This window comes from Nerophis ophidion, linkage group LG20 (assembly GCF_033978795.1).
Source record: "Nerophis ophidion isolate RoL-2023_Sa linkage group LG20, RoL_Noph_v1.0, whole genome shotgun sequence".
NCBI lineage: Eukaryota > Metazoa > Chordata > Actinopteri > Syngnathiformes > Syngnathidae > Nerophis > Nerophis ophidion.
Window position 1 is genome coordinate 17,801,855 of NC_084630.1, and position 13,582 is coordinate 17,815,436.

The window sequence follows — 13,582 nt, forward strand, 5'->3', positions numbered from 1 at the left end:
ATAGCCCGGTGTGAATTTAAAAATTCTCTGCTGTTATTAGTCTTTTCCTGTTACTGGGACAGGATGCAATTAAAAAAGCGTTGCTCTCCTTACAATAGTTTTGAGTAAAATTGGAGCTTTCCTGATCACTGACTCTGAGTGATCACAGCTACAGGACAACTGGCAAACATATTTGTTTTGAACTCTGCCCGGAGGGAGGCAAGGATTTGCTATGATAAGTAAAGTCAAGATGCTGCAAGACAGGGGGTAACTAGCTAAAATGCTAGCTCAAAGTGGTTGCCTTGCAACCCAAAGCTATACAATGATCAGGCTGTGATAGTTTCTACATATTAGGCAGGCTGACACAGCTCTGGCGATGTTTGTTGAAATAAACAAGTTAGATTTTGTTGCTAGCCATCAAAGCATACAAAGACAACAGATTTCAGTTGGCTGCTTAGCAACTATGAAAAGCATGCTACGGAACAAAGCTCCAAGCCACATACGCCTGGGCTCACATTTTGAATTTCAAGAAACATATAACACGAATATATGAATATTGGTGCAAGCAAAACAAATCTTCAAGTACTAAGAGGTCTAACAATCACATATAAAAGGTCAACAATTAGGGCTACAATCAACTATAGAAATTCTACAAGCACAGAATAACACGAAGAGAAAGGATTTTTGTGATGATATTGGGAACTCCTTCTCCAAAGAGTCCGTGGTGTGTCCAGCAACAAACGCTCTGTCAAGACAGGCAGGTTCCTCCAAACCCAAGATCTTTTCAATGTTGTTGAGAGGCCAGTTAAATTTTATATGAATGGCGCTTGACAGCGTTGTGTGCGGAGCTGAAGGAATCTACCAATCACAGTGTGTTATATGACTCTCGAGGGCCGAACATTAATGACGTCACTTGCGTGATGCAAGCAGAAAAACGTTTTGCTGATTTTCCACTAGACCCGCACACGCTCTTCGTCCCTCCCTCCCTCGCCCGCCCGCCCGCCTGCTCACTCTCTCAATCTCACTCTTTTTCTCACTCCCTCCTTCCCCCGGCGCCGCTGGAAACAAATATAGTGAAATATATCATCGTCTCCCCTCAGCCGGGGAGACGAGCGGGCAGTAGCTTCCGAAGCACTCCGCCGAAGGACCGAGCGACAATGCAAAACTGTGGTACACTGGACCCCAGCGCTGATACTCCGGCAGAGTCGCACATGTAACACGTTAGTCCTGATCTTAGCCCATTCGGGCTTATTGTGCCACCGTAACTGTAAACTCCACGGCGAGTAACTCCCACCCCCCTTCCGTTGGCTCCAAACAGAGACAATGTTTGTTATTTGGATCCAAAATGGCTCTTTCAACGTTCTGGGTTGCCTACCCCTGCGTTAGTGGAAAACTGGCAAATGAGTGAAAGCGACTTAAACGTTGCCAAGGAGATGAGGGTTTTCTTACGTGCCTGGCTGCAGTCACACCGCGACACCTGTCCGTCAGTAATGAAAGTCCCCGTTCACCTGGACCAATTCAAAACGTTACTTTTTTTTTTTTTTATTGTTTAATTTGCATTGCCTCACACGATGAACACTACATATATTTTTATATGATGCCGGATAACACTCCGGGAGCCGTCACTTTTTTGCGCTCGCTATTCCGGTACTTCCTCGGCTATTATCCACCGACCGCCGTGTTGCTGTAGGGAGGAAAAGCGGAACGACACATGTTGCGAAAATAACATTATTCTCTGTGCGTCGGAAAAATACAAATATATTCCACAACCCCAAACATATCTTTTTCAAAGCCTGATGAGCAAAGACAATTCCAGGAAAAGTGGGAGATGCAATATTTCTTTGTTGAGCACAGCGGCACTCTGACGTGTCTTATTTGCACAGAGAAAGTTGCGGTGCACAATTCTCATTTTGTTCATTTATATTTTGATTTTATTTTGTGTTGTAAATAAAAATAAAGACATTTAAAAATACATTTTTAAGAAACCTTTTCTTGCGGCCCAGCCTCACCCATACTCTGCATCCAGTGGCCCCCAAGTAAATTGAGTTTGAGACCCCTGATCTTGAGACAGAAAATGAGGCAGAAACAAAAACGAAACAAGAGCAAGATTACCCTCAACACTAATACTTAACAACACTACTAACAGATATGTCTTTAATTATATGTAAAATGTTTGCCTTTTTTTTTTTTTAAATAGATCCATCATGATGACTTGAATACTGATCGTATGACAACCTGCAACCCCTTTCAAGTACCGAATTTTCCGCACTTTAAGGCGCACTTAAAATCCTTTATTTTCCCTCAAAACTCGACAATGCACCTTATAACCGAGTACGCCTAATGTAAGGAATAAGTTTGGTTGACCTTAACCACCTCTAAGCTATTTTATTTGGTACATGGTGTAATGATAAGTGTGACAAGGGGATGGCAGTCAAACATAAGAGACAAGTATAGGCTGCACTATGATGGCAATATGACTCACCAACATTTTATATGTTCCATTGAAAATATAGAATATTACACATGGCGCTCAAAAATCTATCAAAATGTTTTAGTACGACTTTGGTAGTAAGCTATGAAGCCACACCACTTGATGTGCTTCAACATAGGAGTATTATTATGGTGTGTGTATAAGGTAAGACATATTCTCTGGCGTTATGTTTTGCAATATTATGCAAATGCAAGTCTTCATACCTTCCGGTACCTGCTGATCTGTATTTGGGATCTGCATAAATCCTAAAAAATTCTGTGAGTCCGCCGTTGTAGTCCTTGGCTACGCCGTAGTCGATAAACTTCTTCTTTTTCTCTATCTTCTTGTTATGTGAAATTCATCTTCCGCTGTTGTCATTTCTAATATAAAGTAGTGCAAAGTTCTTACTTATATCTGTCAATAAACTCGCCATGAAAGCGCTAAAACATACCGGTGTAGAGAGTTTATATAATTCACCCAACGAACTTTAGTTATTAGAGAGTTCCGGTCGGACGTGTTTTCACAGGACACATTTCTGGTTTTGTTGTTTCCGGATGTGCAGATGCTGCTCCGTTATTGATTTAAGTAAAGTCTGAAAGGCAGAACAGTTAGCGCCATCTTTTGACACTTCTTCCACTCCCGTCCTTGCACGCTACACCGCTATGACAAAGATGACGGGGAGAAGACGCTGTCGAAGGTGAGCCACGTAAATAAGACCGCCCACAAAACGGCGCATTCTGAAGCGACTGTCAGAAAGCGGCTTAAAGATGATCTGTAAAACATACTCTATGTAACATTTTGACCAAAGAACTACCATCACATGTTATGTAGACCACAAGGAAGTGTTTTATGTATACAAAATAGTAGTAATAATAATAATAATAATATGACTCCTTTAATGCACCCTATAATCCGGTGCGCCTTATAAATGACAAAAGATAAAAAATAGACCATTCATCGGCAGTGCGCCTTATTAATCGGTGTGCCCTATTGTCCGGAAAATACGGTAACTATTCGGTAAAAGAGCATGTGGGGTCAAAGTAAATTGCATCATTACGCTCCATAAATAAATGAGTATAGCAGTATTTTTTGGTGGTTGATCACATGCGTTAACTCTTTAAATCGGACAGCCCTACTTTAAATGTATTGTTTAATACTTTTAATGAGACTATTTCAATATAAATTCATGATGATGTCACATTTAATATTGATAAAAACAGTCATGATTAATAAAATTGACCATAAGCATGCAGCCCCAATCTAACCTCTTCCTTTATATCCAGTATGAGCCTCTCCAGTTCCTTCATGAGTTGATTCTTTAGTGCAGCTTGCTTCTCTGCGACGAGCGGCTGTCAACAGATGAACACATGAATTCAGAACAATGCCAGTGTGCAAGAAAACCAAATATTACAAATATTATCAATAATTGTGAAGGAGCCACAACACACATGTTCAGCATCAAGAATAAGGAGTTCCGTGTCATCCTCCTCCATCAGTTGATTGTCTTCATCCATGTCTTCTGACGGGTCTAAGAAGTGGGCTGGCAGCAGAACATGGGAAACATTTTGCTGCTCTAAAACTCCCAACATTTCAAAATAAAAACCTTCGTTACTGACAGTATATGTTAACTTACTGTTTTAGAGTACATATTTTTGCTTTGTAATGAGTACCAACAATGGTAAACATACCAGAATGTCTCATTAATGCAGACTCTTCATCACTGTTTTCATCAGCCTGAGACCTTGGGCAAGGTTCGAATGTTGTAACATCCTGTGTTAAAAATAATGATCAGATGAGTACTGATTATTAGTTTGATGCCATTATATATACAAACCCCAAAACCAGTGAAGTTGGCACGTTGTGTAAATGGTAAATAAAAACAGAGTTCAATGATTTGCAAATCAGTTTCTATTTATATTCACTTGTATAGACTGCAAAGACAAGACACTTAACGTTAGAACTGGGAAACTTTGTTATTTTTTGCAAATATTTGCTCATTTGGAATTTGATGCGTGCAACATATTTCAAAAAAAGCTAGCACAAGTGGCAAAAAGGACTGAGAAACTTGAAGAATGCTCATCGAATACTTATTTGGAACATCGCAAAGGTGCACAGGCTAATTGGGAACAAGTGGGTGCCATGATTTGGTATAAAAGCAGCTTCCATGAAATGCTCAGTCGTTCACAAACAAGCATGGGGCGAGACTCACCACTTTGTAAACGAATGCGTGAGCAAACTGTACAACAGTTTAAGAACAACATTTTTCAACCAACTATTGCAAGGAATTTTGGGATTTCAACATATACAGTCCGTAATATCATTAAAAGCTTCAGAGAGTCTGGCCGTACTGCATCAAAAACTGACATTAGTGTGTAAAGAATATCACCACATGGGCTCAGGAACACTACAGAAAACCACTATCAATAAATACAGTTTGTCCCTACATCTGTAAGTGCAAGTTAAAACTCTACTATGCAAAGCAAAAGCCATTTATCAACAACACCCAGGAATGCAGCCGGCTTCGCTGGTCCCGAATGGACTGATGCAAAGTGGAAAAGGGTTCTGTAGTCTGACGAGTCCAAATTTCAAATTGTGTTTGGAAACTGTGGACCTCGTGTGCTCCGGATCAAAGAGGAAAAGAACCATCTGGATGGTTATAGGCGCAAAGTTCAAAAGCCAGCATCTGTGATGATATGGGGGTGTATTAGTGCCCAAGGCATGGGTAACTGTGAAGGCACTATTACGCCTGTGTGGCATATTGTTGCCGGATTCCATCCCTTCGTGGAAGCGTCGAGTATGAACACCACAAAGGTAAGATTTAAGGATTTATTTAACAAAAAGGAGCTATGAAACAAAAACACTGGAGCTAAGAGAAGGCAAACAAAAGACGCTAGCATGAGAGCTAGGATATACAAATAAACTAAGACTTGGCACGAAGGCACAAAATGTAAAACAAACACAACTAGCATGAGAGCTAAGAATGACTAATGGCTTAGCATATAAGCTAGCGAGAAAACACATACCAGTCGTACAGTTGCGTGAAAGCAAGCTTACGAACCCAGTAAGAATAATGAAAAGGGACAAGCTTAAATAGGGAAGTAATCAACAGTGACAGGTGTGCAGGGACCGTGATTATCAGGGGGAATCAATGAGCAACCATGGTGACTGACTAAACAGGAAGTAAGAGGGTCAGACGGAGAATGAAACAAAAATGGAACAATAAACAATAATATGTGAAGATCCGAGTAACGGATCGCAACACAGGGTTTGGAGCAACATATGTGTCACGCTTCGCGGCGCACTTGCTGCGCGGAGTTGCCACTTCGTGGATGCACACACGACCAGTCAGCAGGATTGCAGGTAAGAGTTGTTTTTAATATAATAAAACAAAACAACATTGGTGCAAAAAGGGGAAAACAAAGCGCGTGCCAACGCACGGGAAGCTAATGCTAAAACTTAGCAGGAAACAGAAGTAAAACCAAACGGCGTGCCAAACGCACGTGAAGCTAAGGCGGAACTTAGCACAAAATAATCTATGATACAAAATACAAACCGTGACGTGTTGCGAAAAGCAAACAATGGACCGAGGACAAACTAAGGAATCAGGTGGGCTTAAATACACAAATGATTATTAGAAACAGGTGTGTGACAGGAGCCCGTGAGGAGGAACACAACACGTTGCCATGGTGACTAACACAAACAAGGAAGTGCTCAAACAAGGATCGGCAGAGTTCAGAACTAACCATGAACAAAGACATATAACGGCAAAACAATAAACGATCCGCATAGCGGATCGTGACAATATGTTGTCATTCAAGCAACGTTATCATGGACGCCCCTGCTTATTTCAGCAAGACAATACAAAGCTACGTGATACAACAGTGTGGCTTCGTAGTAAAAGAGCGCGGGTACTAGACTGGCCTGTAGTCCAGACCTGTCTCCCATTGAAAAAGTGTGGCGCATTATGAAGCCTAAAATACCACAACGGAGACCCCGGACTGTTGAACAACTTAAGCTGTACATCAAGCAAGAATGGGAAGGAATTCCACATGAAAAGCTTCAAAAATTGGTCTCCTCACTTCCCAAACCTTTTACTGAGTGTTGTTAAAAGGAACGGCCATGTAACACATTCAACTTTTTTGCAAGGTGTTGCTGCCATTAAATTCTAAGTTAATGATTAATTAAGAAAAAATGAAGATCTCAGTTGGAACTGTTAAGTGTTGTACTGTTGTACGCCCTTACTCATTGTGTCCATTAGAGGGCAGTGTTTACCTCTGTGTTACCTGACACCTATGTTTCCTGTTCCGGAGTCATGAGTTCAAAGCGGCAGCACATTGACGATGCTGCCGATACAATAAATATATCTACAAGACCAAAGGCAAAGTGTGTCTCATGAGAGTTTGGCTACATCTCCACTGCAACACACGATGCCCATCAGGTTATGGGCCCAGTAACGCAAGTCTAGAGCAACAACAAGGTAACAGAAGTAAGAAGAACTGTTAGCCAGGAGAAGCTACTAGGCGAGCTCGGATAAAGATGGCGCCGAGAGAACCCCGCGAAAATTGAGGACTCTACAAGCCACAGCCTGAGCAACATTTTGGAGATAGCAAACTATAAAAAGAATACAAGTGAAAATGGCCGGAGCAGGAATGCTACAACTGCAGATTGTCTTCGATGGAACAGAGGATAAGTATGATTTATGGGAAACAAGATTCCTCAGCCGTTTACACATCATGAAGCTAAAAGACACCATTTTGAGAGAGCCCACTGGCGAGGCTGCCATAGCGGCAGATCCAGCGAAGAATGCCGATAGTTATGCTCAACTAGTGAACGCACTAGATGATAAGAGCCTATCATTGATAAGACATGACGCCGCCGATGATGGAAGGAAAGCCTTGAAATTATTAAGAGAACATTATTCTGGAAAGAGCAAGCCCAGGATTCTAAACCTGTACACTTCATTGACCACCATAAAAATGGAAGGTAATGAGACTGTGACTGATTATATGATAAGGGCTGAGAATATAATTTCAGCTCTTCGTGATGCAGGAGAGAACATGAGTGACGGGCTGCTTGTGGCCACCATTTTGAATGGACTGCCAGACTCATTCAGACCACTTGCTGTCCACGTTACACAAAATGAGGACAACGTGACATTCAAAGACTTCAAGAGAAGACTGAGGGTTTATGAAGAGTCTGAGAAGATGAGGACAACCGGACCAGGTGTACCAAGAAAGTGTGGTGCAGTCACTGCAAGAGTAACACACACGCAGAGTCTCTATGCAGGAAAAAGGGAAAAGACGGAGCCAGAAAAGTTGCAGAAGAAAAGGAGGACATCGACCAAGAGGATCAATGTTTCATGGCCAAGCATGCAACAGACGAGAGGCCATCTGTCAACGTCAAGAAGAAAGGGATAATGATTGACGCCGGTGCGACATCCCATATTGTGAACGACATCGCCAAGTTCAAGAGCTTTGACAACACATTCCAGCCCGACACCCATTCTATCGAGCTGGCGGATGGGACCAAGTGCAGTGGGATGGCGCAACGCAGAGGGACGGCGCTGATCTATCTCCTAGACAATGAAGGACGCCAACAAAGAGCGCAGCTGCAGGATGCATTGTATGTACCGACCTACCCACACGACATCTTCTCAGTGGCAAGGGCAACAAACGGTGGGGCGACAGTGACATTCAAGAAGGGAGACAGCCACATGATCACCAAGAAAGGGGACAGGTTTGACTTCTATGAGAGTGGTAATCTGTTTTACTTACCAACTGTTCAGAAAAATGTTGATAAATGCAATATGTGCCACGACATGCAAACCTGGCATGAGATATTGGGTCACTGCAATTATGAGGATGTACAAAAATTAATGGGGGTGGTAAGAGGTATGAAAATCAGAGGGAGTGCGGCCAGGCCAACACAGCTGTGTGAAATATGTGCAAAGGGTAAATTCACACAGACAAGAAATAAAGAACCAGACAGAAAGGCTACACAGCCCCTACAACTGGTACATACAGATTTAGCCGGTCCTATGAGAACCCCAAGCTTAGAAGGTCACAAATATGCACAATCCTTCACGGATGACTATTCAGGTGCTATGACTGTTTATTTTCTCAAATGCAAAAGTGATGCAGTACACGCTACAGAAAGGTTCTTAGCAGACTCCGCCCCTTTTGGGGAAGTTAAATGTCTACGTTCGGATAATGGTACTGAATTTACGAGCAAGGAATTCAGAGCACTGCTAACCAAAAATAAGATTAAGCACGAGACATCTGCACCCTATTCGCCGCACCAAAATGGCACGGCAGAGAGAAGTTGGAGAACCCTCTATGAGATGGGCAGGTGTATGCTTTTTGACAGTGAACTACCAGACAAAATGTGGAATTATGCTGTACAGACAGCTGCCTATGTGCGAAATAGATGTTACAGTAAACGCACAAAGAAAACACCTTATGAGATGCTCACAGGCAAGAGGCCAGACATGTCCAAACTTCAAAAATTTGGAACGGTGTGTTTTGCATACACGCAGGAGAAAGGGAAGTTAGATCCTAGATGTGAGCAGGGTCGTTTTATCGGCTACGACAAGAACAGCCCAGCTTATCTTGTGTGTTATCCAGACATAGAAACAGTCCAAAAACACAGGCTAGTGAAATTTACAAACAAGACAGTCAACGAAAAAGAAACACAAACACATGGGCAACACACTGAGTATCAGGACAGAGAGGTAAACCCCAGGTTCCTTTACAGTGAGGAAAATAATGATGAAAAAATGGGAAACGCATCAGGTCAAAGTGTTAAAGATGATGTTTCTGTTTCAGAGATTGAAGGTGAACAGTCTAGCGCTGGGGGGCAGGAAAGAAAGAACCCACCTAGAGTTAGGAGAAGGCCTGTGCGCCTACAGGAATATCACATGGAAGACACAGCAGACATGCTTGTAACTAGTGTAGACTCGTGTTATAGAGCAGTTTGCGACATACCACAAAATTACCAGGATGCCATACGATCAACCAGGTCACAGCAATGGATAAATGCAATGAATGACGAAATGCAGTCACTGAAAGAGAATGATACATTCAAAATCACTCAGTTACCACCAGGCAAAAAGGCAGTGGGGGGTAGATGGGTGTATACACTCAAAAGTAATACAGATGGGTCAGATAAGTGTAAAGCAAGATTTGTTGCAAAAGGTTATAGCCAGAAACAAGCCATCGATTATGAGGAAACATTCTCGCCTACTGCTGACATGACAACAGTCAGAGTAATCATGCAAAAAGCAGTGCAGGAAGATCTAGTTTTACATCAAATGGATGTGAAAACCGCATACCTACACGCACCAATTGACTGTGAGATTTATCTCGAACAACCTGAAGGTTATGAGAAAAAGTCAAAAACAGGAGAGAAGCTAGTATGCAAATTAGAGAAGTCCTTATATGGTCTCAAGCAGTCAGGTCGAAACTGGAATTCTCTGTTGCATGCATATCTCACTGAAAATGGTTTTGATCAAAATCCTGCTGATAACTGCCAATACACAAGGGAAACAGAAAATGAAAAAGTGATTTTGATTGTGTGGGTTGATGATCTGATCATTGCTGCTAACAATGAGGAGGTTGTGAAAAATGTCAAAGTGATTCTCACTGAGAGATTTAAAATGAAAGACCTGGGGAAGTTAAACAATTTTCTAGGGATTGATTTTAAACAGTCAGAGGACCAAGTCACAATGTCACAACACAAGTATGTAAACAAAATCCTCTCCAGATTTGGGATGCAAGATTGTAAGGCCAGAGAGACCCCATGCGAGTCAAAACTCGAGTACACAGAAAATGCTGTAAAAATGGAAGAACCAAAGATCTATCGAGAGGCAGTGGGAAGTTTGATCTATTTGGCTACTTGCACTAGACCAGATTTAAGTTATGTGGTCAGTAAACTTTCCCAGCATTTTGCTGAGCCAAGTGAGGAACATTGGAACACTGTAAAGCATGTTTTCAGGTATCTTAAAGGTACAACAGACCGTGGGTTATGTTTTAAAAGGGATGACACAGGTGAACTTGGTCTAATAGTCCACAGCGATGCTGACTGGGCATCTGAGGTCACAGACAGACGTAGCACCACAGGGTACTGTGCCAGATTAAGTGAGAAAAGTGCACTAATTTCATGGAAAAGTCAAAAGCAACCAACTGTTGCACTGTCTACCTGCGAGGCAGAATACATGGCCTTAGCGTCAGCCATACAGGAGTGTATGTATTTACAACAGTTACTCAAGGGTATTGATAAGTGTCAGTATGCACAAACCAAGGTTTACGATGACAACCAGAGAGCTATAGCACTACCTAGAAATCCAGTAAACCGACAAAGGTGCAAACATATTGATATAAGGTATCATTTCATTCGTGAAACTGTGAACAGTGGGAGAATATGTTTGGATTATTGTTCTACTGACAACATGATTGCTGACTTGATGACAAAACCAGCCACTAAGCTAAAACTGAAGAAGTTTGCTAAGTATTTGTTTGGCACTTAGTGCAAGAAAAGAATATTGTGTGCCAAAATGTGTTGTTGTTGTTTTTTTTTCTATGAAAATTAATGTACCACAATAAGCTAAGAGCGAGTGGGGGTGTTAAGTGTTGTACTGTTGTACGCCCTTACTCATTGTGTCCATTAGAGGGCAGTGTTTACCTCTGTGTTACCTGACACCTATGTTTCCTGTTCCGGAGTCATGAGTTCAATCTGTGTGTCTAGCGGCAGCACATTGACGATGCTGCCGATACAATAAATATATCTACAAGACCAAAGGCAAAGTGTGTCTCATGAGAGTTTGGCTACATCTCCACCGCAACGCACGATGCCCATCAGGAACATTAAATAGCTTGCCTTTGCAGTCTATTCAATTGAATATAGGTTGAAAAGGATTTGCAAATTATTGTATTCAGTTTTTTATTTACTATTTACACAACGTGCCAACTTCACTGGTTTGGGGTTTTGTAAAAAAACAAAAAACGGTTAGTTGACACATTTACCTGTGGAAGAGACGCATTTTCTTCACAGTGTTTCGCTTCGTGCTCGTCTCCGTCCTGCTGCTCCATTCTGACTGAACCGACTGTTAACAACACGGGTTAGTATTGTTCACATACACGGAGAATTGGCAGTTGTGTGGAATTAGTAAGTGTCGTTGGCTAAGACCGAACAGCCAACATTTAACAAAGCGACATCTTACTTCCGAAAGAGTGTCAGTTTATTTGCAGTACAGTGCAATGGCGGCGTGAAACAGAAGGGTTGCTAGGCAACCATAAACGACACCGCTGACGTGACGTAAATTCCGCTTACGTGCTGCTTTCCTTATTTCCGCAATGTAACGTTAATCATTTTGGGAACTAAATAAACTACTAGTAGATATGTCGGAGGTACAAACGTCGTGCGAAATTATGAATCCCTAAAATATTTGGGAACCCGCCCGCACCGCGGGAGCGCGCATGGGGGCGGAGCTCTTTTCCTTCTTTTTTTAAAAACTTTTATTTATTAATTTCAACATTTACAAACAGACGAGAAACAATATTCAAAATAAGTACAAAACAGCACCACGGGGTTGTAAATTCAAAGTAACTAAAGTCGAATACAAATATATACAAAACCCGTTTCCATTTGAGTAGGGAACATGTGTTAGATGTAAATATAAACGAAATACAATGATATGAAAATCCTTTTCGAACCATATTCAATTGAATGCACTACAAAGACAAGATATTTGATGTTCAGACCAATAAACTTTATTTTTTTTTTGCAACTAATAATTAACTTAGAATTTCACGGCTGCAACACGTGCCAAAGTAGTTGGGAAATGGCATGTTCACCACTGTGTTACATCACATTTTCTTTTAACAACACTCAATAAACGTTTGGGAACTGAGGAAACTATTTGTTGAGGCTTTGAAAGTGGAATTCTTTACCATTCTTGCTTGATGTACAGCTTAAGTTGTTCAACAGTCCAGGGTCTTGTTGTCGTATTTTACGCGTCATATTGCGCCACACATTTTCGATGGGGGACAGGTCTGGACTGCAGGCGAGCCAGGAAAGTACCCGCACTCTTTTACTACGAAGCCACGCTGTTGTAACACGTGGCTTGGCATTTTTTTTGCTGAAATAAATAGGGGCGTCCATGATTACTTTGCTTGGATGACAACATTTGTTGAAAAAAAAACCGTATGGACCATTCAGCATTAATGGTGACTTAACAGATGTGTAAGTTACCCATGCCTTGGGCACTAATACACCCCCATACAATCACAGATGCTGGCTTTTGAACTTTGCGCCTATAACCATCCAGATGGTTCTTTTCCTCTTTGATCCGGAGGACACCACGTCCACATTTTCCAAATTTTATTTGAAATCTGGACTTGTCAGACCACAGAACACTTTTCCACTTTGCATCAGTTCATCTTAGATGAGCTCGGGCCCAGCGAAGCCGGCGGCGTTCCTTGGTGTTGTTGATAAATGGCTTTTGCTTCGCATAGTAGAGTTTTAACTTGCACTTACAGATGTAGCGACCAACTCTAGTTACTGACAGTGGTTTTATGAAGTGTTCCTGAGTCCATGTGGTGATATCCTTTACACACTGATGTCGGTTTTCAATGCAGTACCGCTTGAGGGATCAAAGATCCGTAATATCATCGCTTACGTGCAGTGATTTCTCCAGATTCTCTCAACCTTTTGACGATTTTACGGACCGTAGATGGTAAAATCCCTAAATTCCTTGCAATAGCTCGTTGAGAAATGTTGTTCTAAAACTGTTCGACAATTTGCGTACAAATTGGTGACCCTTGCCCTATCCTTGTTTGTGAATTACTTAGCATTTCATGGAAGCTGCTTTTATTTATTTATTTAGCTTTTATTTAACCAGGTAATAATCCCATTGAGATCAAAGATCTCTTTTTCAAGGGAGACCTGGCCAAGAGGGCAGCAGCAAAGTTACAATAAAAACAGTAAAAAACACATAAAACATCACATTTACAACATTAAAACTTGCTAACAAAACACGTGCATACAGACAAGATAGACTGCAATCCTTTCACAGAAGCTTCAAACTCATTCAATGTAACAAGGGTTTGAAGTTGAAGATTCGATTGTAGGTTATTC

The 13,582-nt window shown here is 41.6% G+C and overlaps 1 protein-coding gene across 1 annotated transcript in view; it reads right to left on the reverse strand.

Annotated features, from left to right (window-relative positions):
• Positions 1-11,867, reverse strand: part of LOC133538818 (coiled-coil domain-containing protein 40-like) — a 58,782-nt gene extending 46,915 nt beyond the window's left edge. The window contains exons 1-4 of the mRNA XM_061880627.1: positions 11,470-11,867; positions 4,138-4,219; positions 3,898-4,022; positions 3,715-3,798 (exon numbers count right to left, since the gene is read on the reverse strand). Coding sequence (XP_061736611.1) covers positions 3,715-3,798; positions 3,898-4,022; positions 4,138-4,219; positions 11,470-11,535 — 357 coding nt within the window. The 5' untranslated portion in view covers positions 11,536-11,867. The remainder of the gene's footprint in view (positions 1-3,714; positions 3,799-3,897; positions 4,023-4,137; positions 4,220-11,469) is intronic.
• Positions 11,868-13,582: the final 1,715 nt, after the last annotated feature.